General features: G+C 49.2%; 1 protein-coding gene across 3 annotated transcripts in view; it reads left to right on the forward strand.

The window, feature by feature from the left end:
- ACVR2B (activin A receptor type 2B) overlaps nucleotides 1–19,283 on the forward strand; it is a 29,790-nt gene that overhangs the window by 1,039 nt on the left and 9,468 nt on the right. For 2 of the 3 annotated variants that reach the window (XM_059879458.1, XM_059879459.1), the window contains exon 1: nucleotides 16,517–18,310. In XM_059879458.1, the coding sequence (XP_059735441.1) occupies nucleotides 18,172–18,310 (139 nt within the window). In that variant the 5' untranslated portion in view covers nucleotides 16,517–18,171. 3 annotated transcript variants of the gene reach the window in all.

Raw genomic sequence — 19,283 nt, forward strand, 5'->3', positions numbered from 1 at the left:
CTATTCTAGTGTGCGCGCGCGGACAGACTCCGCACTAGGCTTCGGATGGCTCTGGGCAGCCCTGGGAAGCAGTGCATTAAAGCTTCAGGGAGAAGCCCGGGACGGTCTCTTAGGCTGGTGCGCGGCAGCCGGGGAGCTGGTCCTGTGCGTCTTTGTTCCCAGCCCCCATTACACATGCAGCGCGGGTCCCCTGCCGCCCGCGGTGGCAGCAGCTTAGAGTCTGGGAAACCCGCTAAGGGCGGGGCCGGGAGTGCAGGGGCGGGGCTGGGATCCCCGGGCTGCTGCGGGGGTGGGGATCCCGGATCTCCTTTTCCCCACTCCCACTCTACCGGCCTCCTTTCCGGTGTATCATGGCTTAGCCTTCTCCACCGAAGGCAAGTAACTTCTCCTTGTGGGGCTTGGGCTGCGTAACTTGAATGCAGCGACTGGAAGACAGAGACTCCTTATTGGTGGATGCATGCGTTCTCAGTCATGTCCGACTCTCTGCGATCCCATGAACTGTGGCCCGCCAAGCTCCTCTGTGTTCATGGGATTGTTCAGGCAAGAATACTGGAGTGGGTTGCCATTTCCTCCTCCAGGGGATCTTCCCGACCCAGGGAGCCAACCTGGATCTCTTGCATTGGCAGGCGCATTCTTTACCACTAGCCACCTGGGAAGCCACCCCTTATTGGAGCCAACCTGGATCTCTTGCATTGGCAGGCGCATTCTTTACCACTAGCCGCCTGGGAAACTGCCCCTTATTGGTACTTGGCCACAATATGGAAGGGGGTCATGGGTCTTTTGGAGCCATTTCTTGTGTCACAGAAGCAAAGTGTTGAAGCTGTTCCTTTCTCTGCCTTTGAAGTTTTGCTTTGAGATGCTTTTCTCCCAAGTGAGATCTGTGAAGTGAAGGAAGACATTGGCCTTTAGAGGGAAGGGCTGCCGCTAGCCTACTTACTAGGCAAGCAGCGGCTCACGTGGCTGTCTCTGGATTCCTCCTGGAGGTGCTGTGGTCTTCCAAGACCAGGCCTTCAGAGGTGGCCTCTTCCCTAATTAACTCTTCTGTCCTGACCAGTCTCAGGTCCCCGCCTGATTAGGTGAGGTAGGGTGGTATTGGGTCCCTGGGATTTCCATGCTCTTCGCTGGCTTGGGCAGTGCTTGTGTGTGTGTGCTTAGTGGCTCGGTCATGTCCGACTCTGTGATCCCATGGACTGTAGCAAGCTCCTCTGTCCATGGGGATTCTCCAGGCAAGAATACTGGAGTGGGTTGCCATGCCGTCCTCCAGGGGATCTTCTCAACCCAGGGATCGAACCCAGGTCTCCTGCATTGCAGACGGATTCTTTACTGTAGGAAGGTGGGAGTCACTGCGTGTCTCTTGTGGTCCCAGTCCTCTGGTGGCCACTGCCTGACTTGTGAGGAACTATGGGAGGAGCCTCAGCAGACCCCGGTGGGGGCAGAGCTGGTCCTCCTGTTCCGCCATCCTCCTGGATGTGCTTCCTTCAAACCCTGGGCTTGCTGTTTAGAAGTACCCCCACCTCCTGGTAGAAGGAAGGTCTAGGACGGCACTGTCAAACAGAAATATAGAGGGAACCACATAGAAGACTTTAAACTTTTCTGGTAGTTTTGTTAATAAAAGGAAAAAGAAACAGGTGTGTCTTAGCCTCCTCAGGCTGCTATAACAAAATACCACAGACTGTGTGACTTAACTCTTTTCTCACAGTCTGGAGGCTGGAAGTCTGAGGTTAGTATGCCAGCATGGTCAGGTTTTGGTGAAGGCTGTCTTGCTGGCTTACAGATGGCTGTATTCTCACTGAATCCTCACATGGCCTTTCCTGGTGCTTCAGGTGGGGATACTGGGCACACTGTGTTTTGTTTTATTTTGTTTTTGCTTTCACTAACCCCATCAAGGGGGCTCCACCCTCATGAACCTCTGATGTTTTGCAAAGACCCCATCTCCAAATCCCATCACATTGGGCAATAGAGTTTCAACATAAGAATTTTGAGGGGACATATTCAGCCCATAATAAGGGCAAATTGACTTTAATGGTATATTTTATTTAACCTAATGTATATAACAGTCATTTCAACTTGTAGTCAGTATTAAAACAGACTTTTTACGTTCTTTACTGTCGTCAAAATCCACGGCATATTTTATACTTACAGAATGTCTCAGTTCAGACTTTGTACATTTTAGATGCTCAGTAGCCTCATTTTGCTAGTGGCTACCATATTAGATGATGCAGGCCTATTCGAAAAGGCAGAATGGATGCTGCAGTCATGGTATACAGTGCTTGATACAAGATCAGCCTTAGTGAGTTTTGCAAGTCTTCTGTGATCTGTGCCTGGCCAAATGTCTTTGGGAAACAAGTCATTGGCTCTTGCCTTGCAGAGGATATCCCAGACACGCATCTGTGTATCCCCCAAGAATCCTGACCTCTGTCTGTGTGCTTGGGCTTTAGATCAGGGCCTGTGGGTTGGAGTATGCTGAGTGAAATGTCAGGGGCCCCTGGCTGGGGAGGAGGACCGGATTTCTGTCTGTCCCCAGAAAGTGCAAGCCCTGACTGCTCCCTGCTGTCCTCGTAGACAACTATTCTCCCACCCAAAGATGTGCTCCATTTCCTCGGGGTGATGTGTGTATGTAATGAGTGAAGTGACTCTCAGGCCCAGTGTAGTGGTAGCTCTCAGGGACACAGACCAGAGAGTTACAGGCCACCGGTACCCTTTCCCGGGGAAGGGTGTCCAAGTCCTTGTACCTGCTAAGCACTCCAGGCTCTGCCCTGGCCGGCTGGCCGGGCTGCCCCCTGGGGAAGAGCGGGCACTCTCCTCAGCTCTTAGAGACGCTTCCAAGGTAGATGATGTGAGACACTCACCCAGCCTCCCAGGCTGTCCACCTGGGTGAAAACACACGAGGCCCTGATGGCCACCCACTACTCTGCAGGGTCTTTCGGGTCATCCCGATTCCCCCAGGTAGCACCTGGACTTCTGGCACTTAGCCTAAGGAACTTCCTTTCCGGGGAACCCAGTGAAGCGTGCCCATCGTACACTCTGAGGATCTGATGAGAGCTGTGGATCTTTCCCCCAGGAAAATGCAAATAGTGCGTGTGAGACTGAGTGCATACTCGGTGCACACTCACTGTTTGCACCGATACCAGGTAACTGTGGCCCCCTGGGTGGGATTTTGTGAAGGCCTGGCTCTCCGGCCTGCCCTGCCCATTGTTTCAGGGGACAACGTGCTGTCCTTGGCGGGCATGCTGCACCGGGCGGGTTCCACCTCCCTGTTCTAGCCACTGCGCGTGACTTCTCTTTACTTCTGCCTTGTGTGACCCTGCCCACTGTCCACATGCCAGCCCTGGTTTCCTCCCCGCACCCCCCACCCCCACCCCCTTCTTCAGGAAGCCCTCTCTTGAGTGCCTGTGCATTCAGCCTCCTACCTGGGAACTTAGCATAGTGCAAGTGAGGACCAGAGTACCCTAGATCTATTTGTAAATACTGGCCCTTTACCAGAGACTGGGATCTGGGGACCTAGGTAGGCAGTGACTAATCTGGATCCTTCTTTTGAGAATGACACTGGACACACAGCCCTCAGGCAGGGTCCTGGCTGGCTCAACCTTGACACTGTTGACAATTTGGATCCCATGATTCTTTGATGTTTGTATAGGTGGGAAGGGGGGGGGGGGGTGTCCTGTTCATTGTAGGATGGTTTGCAGTATCCCTTGGCCTCTACCCACAAAATGCTAATAGCACTTGTAATCCGGAAAACCAAAAATGCTTGGAGTGGAGAGGGCATAAATCACCTGATTGAGAACCTGATCTAGAATGTTCTCATGATTTTAAAGGGACAGAGAGTTGTGGGAGATCCCACAATACCATTCTCCTTACTCCCTCCCCCCAGCGCGCGGGCGCATACACACACACTCACACTTTCCTCCTAAGATTCAGGGCGGAAGGTTGGATTCTAAAAGTCTGGGAGATTCCTGCTTCAGCGTCAGGGTTTGGTTCAAATTTGTGCTTCAGGAGTGCCGCTGGCCACCGTGGAGAGAATCCTGGCGTCCTTGAGTTTTCCCAGAAGTGGTTCAGGTTTCAGGGAGGCGGCGATTGCGGGTGGCCGGACCGCCTGCCTGCCGCCCCCGCCCACCACTCTGAGTGCACCGCCAGGTTCGCATCTTGCCTCGCCCGCCCTGGCCGGGCCTCTGCGCCGCTCAGTGTCCCTGTGCGCGCACCTGGCAGCCGACGCGGGCCCAGCGGAGCACCGGGCATGCCCTCCCCCGCGAGCCCTGCGGGCGGGCCGGCCGCCGAGCACCCTGGGGAGCCACCGCCGCCCTGGGCCTGGGGCTCCGAGGCCGTGGACACCGGGGCGCGGGCGCCGCCTCTCCCCAAAGGTATGGGGCGGCTGCGCAGCTCCACCCGGGTTTGGGGAGGTGTGGTGGGCAGCGCGGCTGGAGGCTGGAGACCAGATGGGCGCCGGCACCACGGCCCCGACCCGGGGGTTGATCTCTTCCGGCGCCTGTTGGTTGTTCTTGGCAGACTGGCAGCTCCCTGTTCCTCCTCCCCTCCTCCCCCAATCTACTCGCACTTCGACGCCGGAGCCTTCTGCGGGGGATCTCCTCTCTGATCTTGAGATCAGCAAGATACACCGTGCTGAACTGAGCACTATTACAGAGTGGGAGGAAGCAGTCCCCAAAGCTTCAGTTTCCAAGTGCTCCCTGTCGCTGCTGTGTGGTGTGTGAAGTGCTTAAAGGTTTTTATTTTGTTTGTATTTATTTATTTATTTTGTTGGTGTTGAGACTTTCTGCTACCATCTTTTGGGTCTTCCCAAAGGGGACTTTGTTGCCGTCTCAGGATTCTTCATCTTTTTTCTCTTCCCTTCCATTCTGTCACCTGTTCTTTGTTCCGGAATAAACACCTCCCCCTTGTTGGGCTGTCTCCACCAAACTGCGGCCTGCCATCCCAGCCCCAGAGGCGCCTGGTCTTTGTGGTCCTGCCCCTGGATGCCTCGGTTGTTGGGTGGGGATGGGGGAGAGGGGAGGGCGCTGGCCCCTTCTGAGCCTGACGGTGAAATTTCTCAGTGCTCTCTCTGTCTGAGACTATGGTAGGGGCTGGAAGCTGGCTGATGACGCAGGCTGATTGTTGGGGAGTTCGTTGGGCCTCCCCTGGCCCAGGATTAGTCTTGGCTTGCTGCATTTGGACAGCCCCACGCCTTGCCCTGGTTCTCCCTGTCTAGCTGTGCACATACATGTGCCCCTTTCAAACTCTCTCAGGGACTGGCGGCCCTAGCATGGGCACGTGATCGCTGGGAGTGGGTGTGGGCAAGGAAGGCTGCTGCCCCAATGTGGGCGGATGTGAGTCCTCCTCCTCCCCGGGTGGGGTGTGGGTGGCTTCTAGGGGTCTGGCCTGCCACTCACTGGGGTGACTTCTCTCTGGCCGGTTTCTGGGCTGGAGCTGAGGCGTTTTGTGAGGTGCGTGCGTATTCTTGTTTGCAAACGTTCCTCTGCCGACTATTTCAGTTCCACTCTGACAACCAAGGAGGCTAAAATTAGTTCTGGGGAAGGAAAAGGAAGGCTGCTTGGAAACTCAAGCACTTGGCTGGAGGATGGAGGAGGCTGCTTCCTGGGGCTGGTGGCCCAGCGTTTCAGGGAAGATGTGACCAGACCAGCTGTTGTCTGTCCATCCGAGGAGAGGGAGGGGCCTCTGCTTGCCTCCTAGACAAGCACCAATGAAAACGGGAGGCTGACCTGGAAGCTGCTGCTCTTGAGTGTTGATGCCAGGATGTTTTCTCCCCCTGGCCTGTGTAGTGGAGCGCAGTGTTTGCAGGTATGAGGACAATGCCTTTTAGCGTCCAGTATCACTGACAACTCTCCTTCCCCCTTTCCCCTCATTGACTCGGAAAGCATGCGTGAGTTCTCAGAGTCTTGGACTGGCAACCCTGGCTTGAGAAACCATTACTGTATTCTGTTTGAGAATTACCCTCCTGTCCAAGTTTGACGTTCCCTTCGGGGCTTCACAGGCCAGGCAGACCAGAGCCCCCGTTGGAACCGCTAGCTTGGGTGGGAGTGAGTGCGAGCCTGCCGGCTTAGTTGCTGCAGTCACATCTGACTCTCTGTGACCCTACGGACTGTAATCTGCCAGGCTCTTCTGTGCATGGAAGTCTCCAGGCAGGAATATTGAGTGGGTTGCCGGGCCCTCTTCCAGGGGGTCTTCCTGACCCAGGGATTGAACTCACGTCTCTTATGTCGCCTGCCTTGGCAGACAGATTCTTTACCAGTAGAGAGTAGGGGTTAGAGGAGAGCCCTTGGTACCCTGAGGGCAGAATGGAATCAGGGTTCATCTGCTCTGGAGCTTAGAAAATAGAGAGGCAGAGGAGTCAGGTGAATTCTGGTTTCCCTTCCCACCTGGCTGGTGCCTCCTGTGAAGCCCCCACCCCGACCTGAGAGTGAGTCCTGCAGGACTCCGTCGGGGAGACAGTCCTGTCTCCCTTCCCTGAAAAGCCCCTTCCAAACCTGCGCTCATCCTGGGGTCTCCTGGTGGGCCATCTGGGGTGTAGTTGATAGTAATAGTCACTTTGGCCGTAACTTCTTGTCCCATTTAAAATTTTTGTTAATTTTTAGTTTTATAAGTAACACATGGATTTAGTTGCAGAAATTTAGATATTACAGGGGAACCCATGGTCTCTTTTGCCAGCTCTGTCTGCCTTCTGAATCCTCCTCCAGAAATGAGCCTTCTCACAGTTGGTGGAGTTTAACCTGTGTATCTATAGAAGTATTAGACATAGAGAAAGACAGAAAGCTGGTTTTTTTTCTTTTTAACCTAAAATGGTATTACCCTTTTTCAAACATTTAACTGAAGTGTAAATTATGTATATGATAGTGTAATTACCATAAGTGACAGCTTGAGGAATTTTCACAAACTGAATATGCTGATGTCATCAGCATCCAGATGAAGGTGCTCGCCCCCTCCCCACTGAGCCCTCTTTTTCTCCATTCCAGTCTTGACCCCTAAACCCTGGAGGGTAACCACTGCCCTTTTTTAATAGCATATGTTAGTTTAGCCTGTCATTGTGCTTTGAAGTGTAGTGAAGTGAAAATCAGTCGTGTCCGACTCTTTGCCACCCCATGGACTATACAGTCCATGAAATTCTCCAGGCCAGAATACTGGAGTGGGTAGCCTTTCCCTTCTCTGGGGGATCTTTCCAACCCAGGGATCGAACCCAGGTCTTTTGCATTGTAAGCGGATTCTTATCAGCTGAGCCACAAGGGAAGCTGCCATTGTGCTTTAAAAGGATGTAATCTTGCGGGGTGAACGGTTTGTGTCCCCATCTTTTGCTCACCATGTTTCGTAACTTGCATCCACATTGTCACATGTTGTGGTTTTCGTGGTGTGTGTGTGTTTTTTTCCCCCACTGCATGGCATGCAGGATCTCAGTTCCCCTGGCCAGGGATTGAATCTGTGTCCCCTGCAGTGGCAGCGTGGAGTCTTAACCACTGGACCACCAGGGAAGTCCCTGTCATGGCTTTTTAAGCTCAGAGACTTGCTCTGGCAGTCTTTTTCAGTGTTTATGCATCCACCTCAGTCTTTCTAATAGTGTGAAATTTCAGAGTTCAGAGATAGGCTGCGTTTTGTCTGGTCTACTGTTGATGGACTTTCTGATTGCTCACAGTTTATGCAGATTGCTTGCTAAGGATAGATGACAAGAAGAGAGTTCGGAGTCACAGGGCATGTATGGTTTGAATTTTAATATAGATATTGAGAAACGATTACACACGGTTATGCTGTGTTGTGGTTGTGTATGTGTGTGTTTGTGTCCCTGTGTAATGGTAGGTTACAGAGCTTGGAAATCGCCCACCTCACGAAGGGTGCCCAGACAGGAAGGATGTCCACTTCCACTGACCTGGTGTCTGAGGAGCTCCAGAGAGGCTGCTTCCCACGTCTGAGTCACTGTGCCGACAGATGGAGGTGGCCGTGGACCGACCAGGATGCGTCCGGGTTCGGGGTGGACGTGCACGTGTGCGTCTGTGTGTGCTCACCAGTCAGGCTCCACGCTGCCTCCATGCCCAGAGGGGCTGAGGCTCTTGCGGAAGGTTGTGGGGGGCAGGCTCTGCTGGTGCAGCCAGTGCGTTTGGCAAGTTCTGGGCGTGGCCGGATCCCGTCTCACGTGTGGCGATAATGGAGGTAGGGAGGATGGGAGAAACTTGTAGAAGAATGGGCCTGGAGTCTGGGGAGAGGCTTTTCACAGCAGAAGGGGCTGCGTGAGCTTCAGTTCCTGGATGGGCGTGTGGCTTGTTCCCCTGCACCCTCTTCTGCCCTGACTGGCTGAAGAATGAAAGAGGGCAGGTTGAGATGGCTTGTTCTCCAAAGCCCCTGCTTTCCGAGTTCCTTCCTCACCATGCACTCTGTTCTTTCACTGCTGTTTTCCTGGGATTCCTTGTGTGAGCCCGCTTGTCAGGCCCTGTTTGTGGAGCTGGGTGTCAGTGGGTACTGTTTCTAGCGTGAGTGACGTCCCAGCCAGCTTTCCCACATTGCACAGGTGATGGGCGCTGTCTGGGTAGGAATCTGCTTAGGCTGCAGAATACCACTGACTCGGGGGCTTCAGTAACAGAAATTAATTTTCACAGCTCTGGAGGCTTGAAATCAAAGACCAAGATTTTGTCAGGATAGGTTCCTGGTGAGCTCTTGCTCCTTGGCATGCAGAGAGCTACCTTCTTGCTTGTCCTCACACAGCCTTCTCTCTGGGTGTGTCTCTTCCTCTTATAAGGACAGAATTCCTATTAGAGCCCCACCCATGTGGCCTTGACTGACCTTAATTACCTCTTCAGAGACCTTATTTCCTAGTACAGTCATATTGCCGGTTACGAATTTGAGGGCAAGGAGATGCAGTTCAGTTCACAAGAGTCTAAAATAATGAAGTTGGTTGAAAGGGGATTGTTTTGCCTTTGACTTACCCTTTGGAAGGGAAGTTAACTTTCTTCAGGACCCTGCTTTGGGGTCAGTGTTCTTGATTAACACTTTCTATGGGCAGTCTTTGGAGAAGGCAGTGGCACCCCACTCCAGTACTCTTGCCTGGAAAATCCCATGGACGGAGGAGCCTGGTAGGCTGCAGTCCATGGGGTCGCTAAGAGTCGGACACAACTGAGCGACTTCACTTTCACTTTTCACTTTCATGCATTGAAGAAGGAAATGGCAACCCGCTCCAGTGTTCTTGCCTGGAGAATCCTAGGGACGGTGGAGCCTGATGGGCTGCCATCTATGGGGTCGCACAGAGTCGGACACGACTGAAGCGACTTAGCAGATTAGCAGTAGCAGATGGGCAGTCTTATCTGCACTGGTGATCTCAGTTGCTGTGTATGTATGGAGGTGTCCTCTTGAGCTATTATATATAGTCCTGAAAATATATTTAAAATCTGGGTCAAAGTAGATACGGAGGTTCCCTCTTTTGATGATCAGTATCAATCCTCTTTCTGAAGGCACCTGGAAAAGATGGACAAACAGAGAAAATACCTCCGATTGAAAGCATTGTACAGCTAAGAAGATAGGGAATACCTACCAGGCCAGGATCTGTGTGACTGCAGAGGCCCTGGGTGGTGACTTTTACATCTGAGTCTGTTTTCAGTTCCACGTGGGCAACTGAGAGGCTGAGCCTTGCACTTGACACCCTTGCGGGGCGAGGAAGACAGGAATTGGAATTTTAAATAGAGGGTGAGTATAGTGAGCCCTTCTTTTTGGTTTGGGACTCCAAAGATATAGAGTGGAGGCGGAGCCAGAAGAAGACAAACTCTAAAGTGGGATGAAGATGTTAGGTGGTAGAAATCATGTTGCTTCTCAGCTTTCTGTGCAGCTAGTTGAGGAGTCCGTGTGGCCATTGGCCACTCGCGTATTTGCTTTCCGGCTTCAGAACTTTACTTCTGTGGTTCTTTGCTGTTCCTTTTGTCTTTATGGGTTTATGCCTTAAAAACCTTTTCTTTGCTGTGGTTGTAGTGGGATTACAGGAGGGAGCAAAAATAACATTTGTGTAAAATCCTTGACCTTTTATCTACAAGCTCGCTTACCAGTGTCCTTCAGGAATGATGGGCTCTGGAGAAAAGCAGGTGTTGTGGAGAATGGTCCTGCACCCTTGTGTTTTGTTTTGTTTTTTAATTGTATGTTTTAGTTTTGGCTGTGCTGAGTCTCCGTTGCTGCTCGGGGTTCTCTGGTTGCGGAGTGCAGGGGCTCCTCTCTGGCTGCAGTGGCTTCTCTTTGGAGCAGGGCTCTGGGGCGCACGGGCTTCAGTAGTTGGCTTCCAGGCTCCGGAGCGCAGGCTGAGTAGTTGTGGTGCAGCTTAATTGCTCCGTGGCATGTGAGATGTTCCCTAATCAGGGACTGAACCCTTGTCTCCTGCATTGGCAGGCGGATTCTTTACCACTGAGCCACCAGGGGAATCCTCCACCCCCTCACTGGCCCAACCTTGTTCTGTGGGTGGTGTTACAGAATCATTTACAAAGTCAAAGTTGAATGTGACTCGAGGTGACCTCGCTTGATTTCTTGTTCTGCTGGCACTAGTCGTAAAGAACCTACCTGTCAGTGCAGGAAATGTAGGAGATTCGGGTTCCATCTCTGGGTGGAGAAGATCCCGTGGAGGAGGGCATGGCAGCACACTCCATTTTGTGGAGAATTTTGTGGACAGAGGAGCCTGGCAGGCTGTAGTCCAGAGGGTCTCAAAGAGTTGGATACGACTGAAGTGACTTAGCATGCAGGCTGATAGAGCTCCTCTTGTCACCCTTGAAAATTGCTCTGAACTTGCATTTCTGGCAATAATAGTGAACAGAAGAGCCAAAAAACCTCGTTATACAAGACACATGGAAATGCTGGATAAAGTATAGCGAATATCCTTTTTAAATGTGTATGCATACTTGCATGTATAAAAGAGGGAGAAGCAAGAGTGGGCTGGAAACTAGAGCTGTGCCCTTTCACTGGCTAAAGCTGCTTTTTCCTGAGGGACTTTGCCTCTTTCCATAATTTCAAGATGTGGGTGGTAGCAGGGTGTGAGGCGCAGGAGATAAGATGTGGAACTGAGACTGAGGCTCTCACATGATAAGATTCTGCAGGGTTATTCATTCAGTGAAAGTATGGACAAGAGGGAGCATTCTTTTGCTGATAAAGGGAATAGATGAATTGTTGATTGCTGGGGAGGTGGGTAGTTTCCTTTGAGAATTTGTAACATAGATCTGTGTGCTTCCATGAGCTTGGAGTTGAAGTTTATACCATCTGTGTTTCCTGGGAACCTGACGTTGAATAATTACAGTGATTCCAGATTGGTAGTGTCCTAGAGAATTTGGCAGAATTTGGCAGAAGCAAAATATAAATTATTTCTGGAAGTTTGCCCCTTCAAACTTGGCTTCACTTTTTATTCCCACAGAAAAGGCCGCCACTGAACATAAGTTCTGTATCCAAAAACAGAATCCAAAATTCCAAAACACACAGGGAAACAAGATTCCATGAGTGAAATCATCAAAAGTAACAAGTGGGATAAATAGATGTTTAGGAAGTTAAATTATGGAATTTATATAAACTAGAGATTTGGAAGTATGACAAGAAATGGAAGTATCAAAATTGACCAAGAAGGTTTTTTTTTAAGTAGAACTTATCAAAATAAAATAATAGATTAATTGAATTTATAAATTAATTAGAACTAAATAGCAAATTAGACCCAGCTAAAAAGAGAATTAATTAGTTGGAAGTTAGATCTGTGGAATTATCTATAATGGCGTTTAGACACAGATTCGGAGAAGGCGATGGCACCCCACCCCAGTACTCTTGCCTGGAAAATCCCATGGACAGAGGAGCCTGGTGGGCTGCAGTCCATGGGGTCGCTAAGAGTCAGACACAACTGAGCGACTTCACTTTCACTTTTCACTTTGATGCATTGGAGAAGGAAATGGCAACCCACTCCAGTGTTCTTGCCTGGAGAATCCCAGGGACGGGGGAGCCTGGTGGGCTGCCGTCTCTGGGGTCGCACAGAGTCGGACACGACTGAAGTGACTTAGCAGCAGCAGCAGCAGACACAGATTTGAAAAATATGAAAGCAGAGTTAAGAGACTGATCTGATGGTCTGATGCTTGTAATAGGAATGTCAGAACATGGAACAGGGAGATAGAAATAGATGTGGGAAAAGTGGAAACAGTGGCAGATTTTATTTTCTTGGGCTCCAAAATCACTACAGACGGGGATTGCAGCCACAAAATCAAAAGACTCTTGTTTCTTGGAAGAAAAGCCATGACACACCTTGACAGCATATTAACAGAGACAGCACTTTGCTGACAAAGGTCTGTATAGTCTAAGCTGTGGTTTTTCCCCTACTCACGTACGGATGTGATAGTTGGACCATAAAGAAGGCTGAGCGCCGGAGAATTGATGCTTTCAAACTGTGGTGTTGGAGGAGATTCTTGAGAGTCCCTTGGATAGCAAGGAGATCAAACCAGTCCATCCTAAAGGAGATCAACCCTAAATATTCACTGGAAGGACTGATATTGAAGCTCCGATACTTTGGCCACCTGATAGGAAGAGCCAGCATGTTGGAAAAGACCCTGATGCTGGGAATGATTGAGGGGAGGAGGAAAAGGGGGCAACAGGGGATGAGCTGGTTGGATGGCATCACCAACTCGATGGACGTGCATGTGAGCAAACTCTGGGCCATGTGAAGGACAGGGAAGCACTGTGTGCTGCAGTTCATGGGGTCACAGAGTCGGACACAACTTAGTGGCTGAGCAACAACAAAGAATTTTTCAGAGTCAGTGAAAGATGTGAATCATCAGATTAAAAGCATATTCTTCTGAGCAGTATGGCAACCCACTCCAGTATTCTTGCCTGGAGAATCCCATAGACAGAGGAGCCTGGCAGGCTACTGTCCATGGGGACACAGCTGAAGCGACTTAGCACATAACTGCATAAGCACATGCCTCTGAGCAGTACAAATAAGTTTAAACATACAGCTCATTAGTGAAATTGCAAGAAGCAGATCTAAGAAAGCAACCAGAGGGAAAAGGCAGAATATCTACAAAGGTAAACTAATCATAGACTTTTCTGCAGTAACGGTGAAAGCCAGAAGACAGTGGAATAATACCTTCAAGATGCTGAGAGAAAATAACTCAACCTAAAAGGTTATGTTCTTCTACACTGTCAGTTAGGAACAAGAACAGAGTCAGTTAGGAAAAAGAACAAAATGACAAATTTTCAGAGAGAGAAGTCTTCTTTATCCAAAGATCTGTACTGAAGGAAGGTGTTCCGTGGAAAGGACAGCGGTCTTGGAAGGAAGAGTGGAGTTCCAGAATGAATGGGTGCGCAGACCAACTGATGGATGTATGAGCTGAGAAGAAGATGCCGACTGTGTAAAACCCAAATATATCTGCTTCGGGAGGCAGATAAGAAGATGAACAATTGGTTACACGTGGAACACAAATATGTTAATTTAATGTAGGTTGGATGGAGGTAATTAGAACAGTGAAGTTCCAATAAGGGATAGGAGAGATGTTGATTAACGTTCGGCTTTTAGCATAAACGTACATGTTAAAGCTTAGCTTACAATGGAATGGAAATAGGGTGCATTACTTCCAGACCAGAAGTGGCTGAAATAATGGAATTTAAAACAGGCTTACATTTGGCTGGGCCAGGTGTTAGTTGCGGCATGTAGGGTCTAATTCCCTGCCCAGGGATCAGACCTAGGCCCCCTGCATTGGGAGCAAGGAGTCTTGGCCACTGGACCACCAGGGAAGTTCCTGAAATGGGATCTACAATGATAATCTAAAGGTCTTAACAGTAGAGAAAAAGCAAATTTAAATGCTGTTGTTCAGTCGCCAAATCGTGTCCAACTCTGCAGCCCCATGGACTGCAGCACGCTAGACTTCCCTGTCCTTCACTGTCTCTCGGAATTTGCCCAGACTCATGTCCATTGAGTTGGTAGTGCCATCCAGCTATCAAATCCTTTGTTGCTCCCTTCTCCTTCTGCCCTTAATCATTCCCAGAATCAGGGTCTTTTCTAGCAAGGCAGTTCTTCACATCAGGTGGCCAAAGTATTGGAGCCTCAGCTTTAGCATCAGTCTTTCCAGTGGATATTCAGGGTTGATTTCCTTTAGGATTGGCTGGTTTGATCTTGCAATCCAAGGGACTTCTCCAGCACCACAATTCAAAAGCATCAGTTCTTTGGCAATTAGCCTTCAATATGGTCCTGCTCTCACATCTGTACATGACTGCGGGAGAAACCATAGTTTGGACTATATAGACCTTTGTTGGCAAAGTGATGTGTCTGCTTTTTAATACATTGTCTAGGTTTGTCATAACTTTCCTTCCAAAGAGCAAGCGTCTTTTAATTTTATGGCTGCAGTCTCTGTCTATAGTGATTTTGGAGCCCAAGAAAATAACATCTGTCACCGATTCCACTTTTTCTCCTATTTGCCGTGAAGTGATGGAAACGGCATCTATGATTTTCGTTTTTTGAATGTTGAGTTTTAAGCCAGCTTTTCCACTCCCATTTCACCTTCATCAAGAGGCTCCTTAGTTCCTCTTCACTTTCTGCTATTAAAGTGGTATCATCTGCATAGCTGAGGTTATTGATGTTTCTCCCAGCAGTCTTGATTCCAGCTTGTGCTTCTTCCAGCCCAGCGTTTCTCATGATGTACTCTGCATATAAGTTAAATAAGCAGATCAGATCAGATCAGTCGCTCAGTCATGTCCGACTCTTTGTGACCCCATGAATCACAGCACGCCAGGCCTCCCTGTCCATCACCAACTCCCGGAGTTCACTGAGACTCATGTCCATCAAGTCAGTGATGCCATCCAGCCATCTCATTCTCTGTTGTCCCCTTCTCCTCCTGCCCCCAATCCCTCCCAGCATCAGAGTCTTTTCCAATGAGTCAACTCTTCGCATGAGGTGGCCAAAGTACTGGAGTTTCAGCTTTAGCATCATTCCCTCCAAAGAAATCCCAGGGCTGATCTCCTTCAGAATGGACTGGTTGGATCTCCTTGCAGTCCATGGGACTCTCAAGAGTCTTCTCCAACACCACAGTTATAAAAAGCATCAATTCTTGGGCGCTCAGCTTTCTTCACAGACCAACTCTCACATCCATACATGACCACAGGAAAAACCATAGCCTTGACTAGACGAACCTTTGTTGGCAAAGTAATGTCTCTGCTTTTGAACATGCTATCTAGGTTGGTCATAACTTTCCTTCCAAGGAGTAAGCGTCTTTTAATTTCATGGCTGCAGTCACCATCTGCAGTGATTTTGGAGCCCAGAAAAATAAAGTCAGACACTGTTTCCACTGTTTCCCCATCTATTTCCCATGAAGTGGTGGGACCAGATGCCATGATCTTCGTTTTCTGAATGTTGAGCTTTAAGCCAACTTTTTCACTCTCCACTTTCACTTTCATCAAGAGGCTTTTGAGTTCCTCTTCACTTTCTGCCATAAGGGTGGTGTCATCTGCATATCTGAGGTTATTGATATTTCTCCCGGCAATCTTGATTCCAGTTTGTGTTTCTTCCAGTCCAGGGTTTCTCATGATGCACTCTGTATGTAAGTTAAATAAACAGGGTGACAATATACAGCCTTGACGAACTCCTTTTCCTATTTGGAACCAGTCTGTTGTTCCATGTCCAGTTCTAACTGTTGCTTCCTGACCTGCATACAAATTTCTCAAGAGGCAGATCAGGTGGTCTGGTATTCCCATCTCGTGAAGAATTTTCCACAGTTTATTGTGATCCACGCAGTCAAAGGCTTTGGCATAGTCAATAAAGCAGAAATAGATGTTTTTCTGGAACTCTCTTGCTTTTTCTATGATCCAGCGGATGTTGGCAATTTGATCTCTGGTTCCTTTGCCTTTTCTAAAACCAGCTTGAACATCAGGAAGTTCACAGTTCACATATTGCTGAAGCCTGGCTTGGAGAATTTTGAGCATTACTTTACTAGCGTGTGAGATGAGTGCAATTGTGTGGTAGTTTGAGCATTCTTTGGCCTTGCCTTTCTTTGGGATTGGAATGAAAACTGACCTTTTCCAGTCCTGTGGCCACTGCTGAGTTTTCCAAATTTGCTGGCATATTGAGTGCAGCACTTTCACAGCATCATCTTTCAGGATTTGGAATAGCTCAACTGAAATTCCATCACCTCCACTAGCTTTGTTTGTAGTGATGCTTTCTAAGGCCCATTTGACTTCACATTCCAGGATGTCTGGCTCTAGGTGAGTGATCACTCCATCGTAATTATCTGGGTCGTGAAGATCTTTTTTGTACAGTTCTGTGTATTCTTGTCATCTCTTCTTAATATCTTCTGCTTCTGTTAGGTCCATACCAATTTCTGTCCTTTTATCGAGCTCATCTTTGCATGAAATGTTCCTTTGTTATCTCTGATTTTCTTGAAGAGATCCCTAGTCTTTCCCATTCTGTTGTTTTCCTGTATTTCTCTGCATTGATCACTGAAGAAGGCTTTCTTATCTCTTCTTGCTATTCTTTGGAACTCTGCATTCAGATGTTTATATCTTTCCTTTTGTCCTTTGTTTTTTGCTTCTCTTCTTTTCACAGCTATTTGTAAGCCCTCCCCAGACAGCCATTTTGCTTTTTTGCATTTCTTTTCCATGGGGATGGTCTTGATCCCTGTCTCCTGTACAATGTCACGAACCTCATTCCATAGTTCATCAGGCACTCTATCTATCAGATTTAGGCCCTTAAATCTATTTCTCACTTCCACTGTATAATCATAAGGGATTTGATTTAGGTCATACCTGAATGGTCTAGTGGTTTTCCCTACTTTCTTCAATTTAAGTCTGAATTTGGCAATAAGGAGTTCATGGTCTGAGCCACAGTCAGCTCCTGGTCTTGTTTTTGCTGTGACAATATACAGGTGTTGTACTCCTTTCCCAGTTTTTGAACCAGTCTGTTGTTCCATGTCTGGTTCTAACTGTTGCTTCTTGATCTGCATATAGGTTTCTCATGAGACAGGTAAGGTGGTCTGATATTCTCATCTCTTTAAGAATTTTCCACAGTTTGTTGTGATCCAGACTTTAGCATAGTCAATGAAACAGATGTTTTTCTGGAATTCCTTTGCTTTCTGTATGATCCAACAGATATTGACAGTTTGATTTCTAGTTCTTCTGCCTTTTCTAAACTCAGCTTGCACATCTGGCAGTTCTCAGTTGAAGTACTGATGAAGCCTAGTTTGAAGGATTTTGAGCAGGAACTTGCTAGCATGTGAAATGAGCCCAGTTATGTGGTAGCTTGAACATTCTTTGGCACTGCCCTTTGGGATTGGAGTGTCCTGTGGCCACTGCTGAGGTTTCCAATTTTGCTGACATAGTGAGTGCAGCACTTTAACAGCATCTTCTTTTAGGATTTGAAATAGCTCAGCTAGAATTTCATCACCTCCAGTAGCTTTGTTTGTACTAACATTTCCCAAGGCCCATCCTCAAAGATGTCTGGCTGTAGGTGAGTGATCACACCACCGTGGTTATCTGTGTCATTAAGACCTTTTTTTGTATCATTCTTCTGTGTATTCTTGCCACCTCTTCTTAATCTCTTCTGCTTCTGTTAGATCCTTACCATTTCTGTCCTTTAAGTGTGCCCATCCTTGCATGAAATGTTCCCTTGATAGCTCCAGTTTTCATAGCGGTACTTGTAATGGGACTAGAGTCGGGGGTTTTGGCTGTGCCGGGTCCTCGTTGCTGTGCACAGGCTTTCTCTAGTTGTGGTGGGTGGGGTCTGCTCTCTGGTTGCAGTGTGTGCACTTCTCCTTGCAGTGGCCTCTCTTGTCATGAAGCTCGGGCTCTAGAGCATGTAGCTTCAGTAGTTCTGCTGCGAAGGCTTAGTGCTCCGCAGCATGTGGAATCTTCCTGGACCCGGGATTCAATGTTAGAGCAAAGACAATTTTAGATTGAGTTGGGATAAAAAGAGATACAGAAAGATTTGAAGTACGAGTTGGATAAAGATAAATTGGGAAAATACTAACTACAAGAAATGTCATAAAACTGTGTTAGCGTCACATTAAAGTAGGGTTTCTGGCAAGGAGCAAACAAACGAAAGGGGTTATTTTGTAGTAAGAAAAGTTTTATTGGAACATATAAAAAATTTCTATAACCCAAAGGAGAAGCAGCCCAGTGGGAAAACGGGAAAGGATGTGAAGAGGCAGTTTTCAGAAGGAGCTGACTCACACACGCATGACCACTTTCACAAGCGATTAGGAAATGGGGATCAGAACCGTGACGTCCGATTTCACCCTGCTCCGGTTAGCACGTCGCAGGGCTCGGGGTGGCTCAGTGGGTCTGGAGTCTCTTGGGCACGTACAGAGTACATCCACGTGGGAGAACAGTGTGACCGTGACCTGTGAGTTGGAGATGCTCATCCCTGTGTCCCCCTTCTCTGACCTCTAACCCGTGGTGTATCCCCCTAGAGGAACACCCGCTCATGAGAAAACGCACAGGGGACCCCAGGGGGGCCCATGGCGGCAGGGCTCACGGCAGCAAGCATTGTCAGGGACCCTCGAGGTCCAACAGGAGGGTGGGCCCTGAGGTGGTGGTCTGACTGTACAGTGAGCTGTTCGCTAACACCGAGAGTAGCGGTGTCAAGAGCAGGTGAAGAGCGTGTGTACTCCACAGCGAGGCAGCCTTGGGCTCAAAACCTGGTTTTGACACTTAATAAACATCTTGGGTAGAGTTATTCTCTTATGTGGGAGAAGTTCAGAGATGGGTGTAGTCCAGTTTGGGATTCTTTCCTGCCTCTTGTATGTGTGTGTCATTGCACAGTGCGTGCACACGTGTGTGTGTGCTCCAGCCCTCCTCCTCACCTCCATTTAGGTTCCCTTTATCCCGCACACACCAGCCATCCTACTCTGGTCGTGGGGAAGATGGTGAAGAGCATCCTGTGTGGACCGGGGGAGGCGGAGTCACAAACTCAGATCCGGGTATTGCCGCTGGGCGCCCCCACCTTCAGGACCCTCCTTGGCTGCTCTGGAGGAGCCTGCGGTGACAGCGGGTGCTCGGCTAAGGGCAGGTCCCTCCTCGGGGCAGGGTGAGGGGAGCCCAGAGCACAGCCTCCAGGGAAGGGAGCCTGACCCCTGTGTGCGCTTGTGTGGCGGGGTGGGGGCTGCCTCTCTTCTCTGCGCAGACCTGGAGGCTGGACAATGTGGGAGAAAGCTGGGCTTGCCTCACTTGGCCGCCTCTCTGGCTTGGTGGCTCCTGCAGGGAGCGGGGGTGGTGACCTGGTGCCTGAGGTGGGTGGGTGGTGGCTGGCATCCCATTCTCACCACTCCACAGTGTAGGGGGACTGCGCCCACAGGGAGGCGGGGCTGTTCAGGGAG

Source organism: Bos taurus, chromosome 22 (assembly GCF_002263795.3).
Source record: "Bos taurus isolate L1 Dominette 01449 registration number 42190680 breed Hereford chromosome 22, ARS-UCD2.0, whole genome shotgun sequence".
NCBI classification, from domain to species: domain Eukaryota; kingdom Metazoa; phylum Chordata; class Mammalia; order Artiodactyla; family Bovidae; genus Bos; species Bos taurus.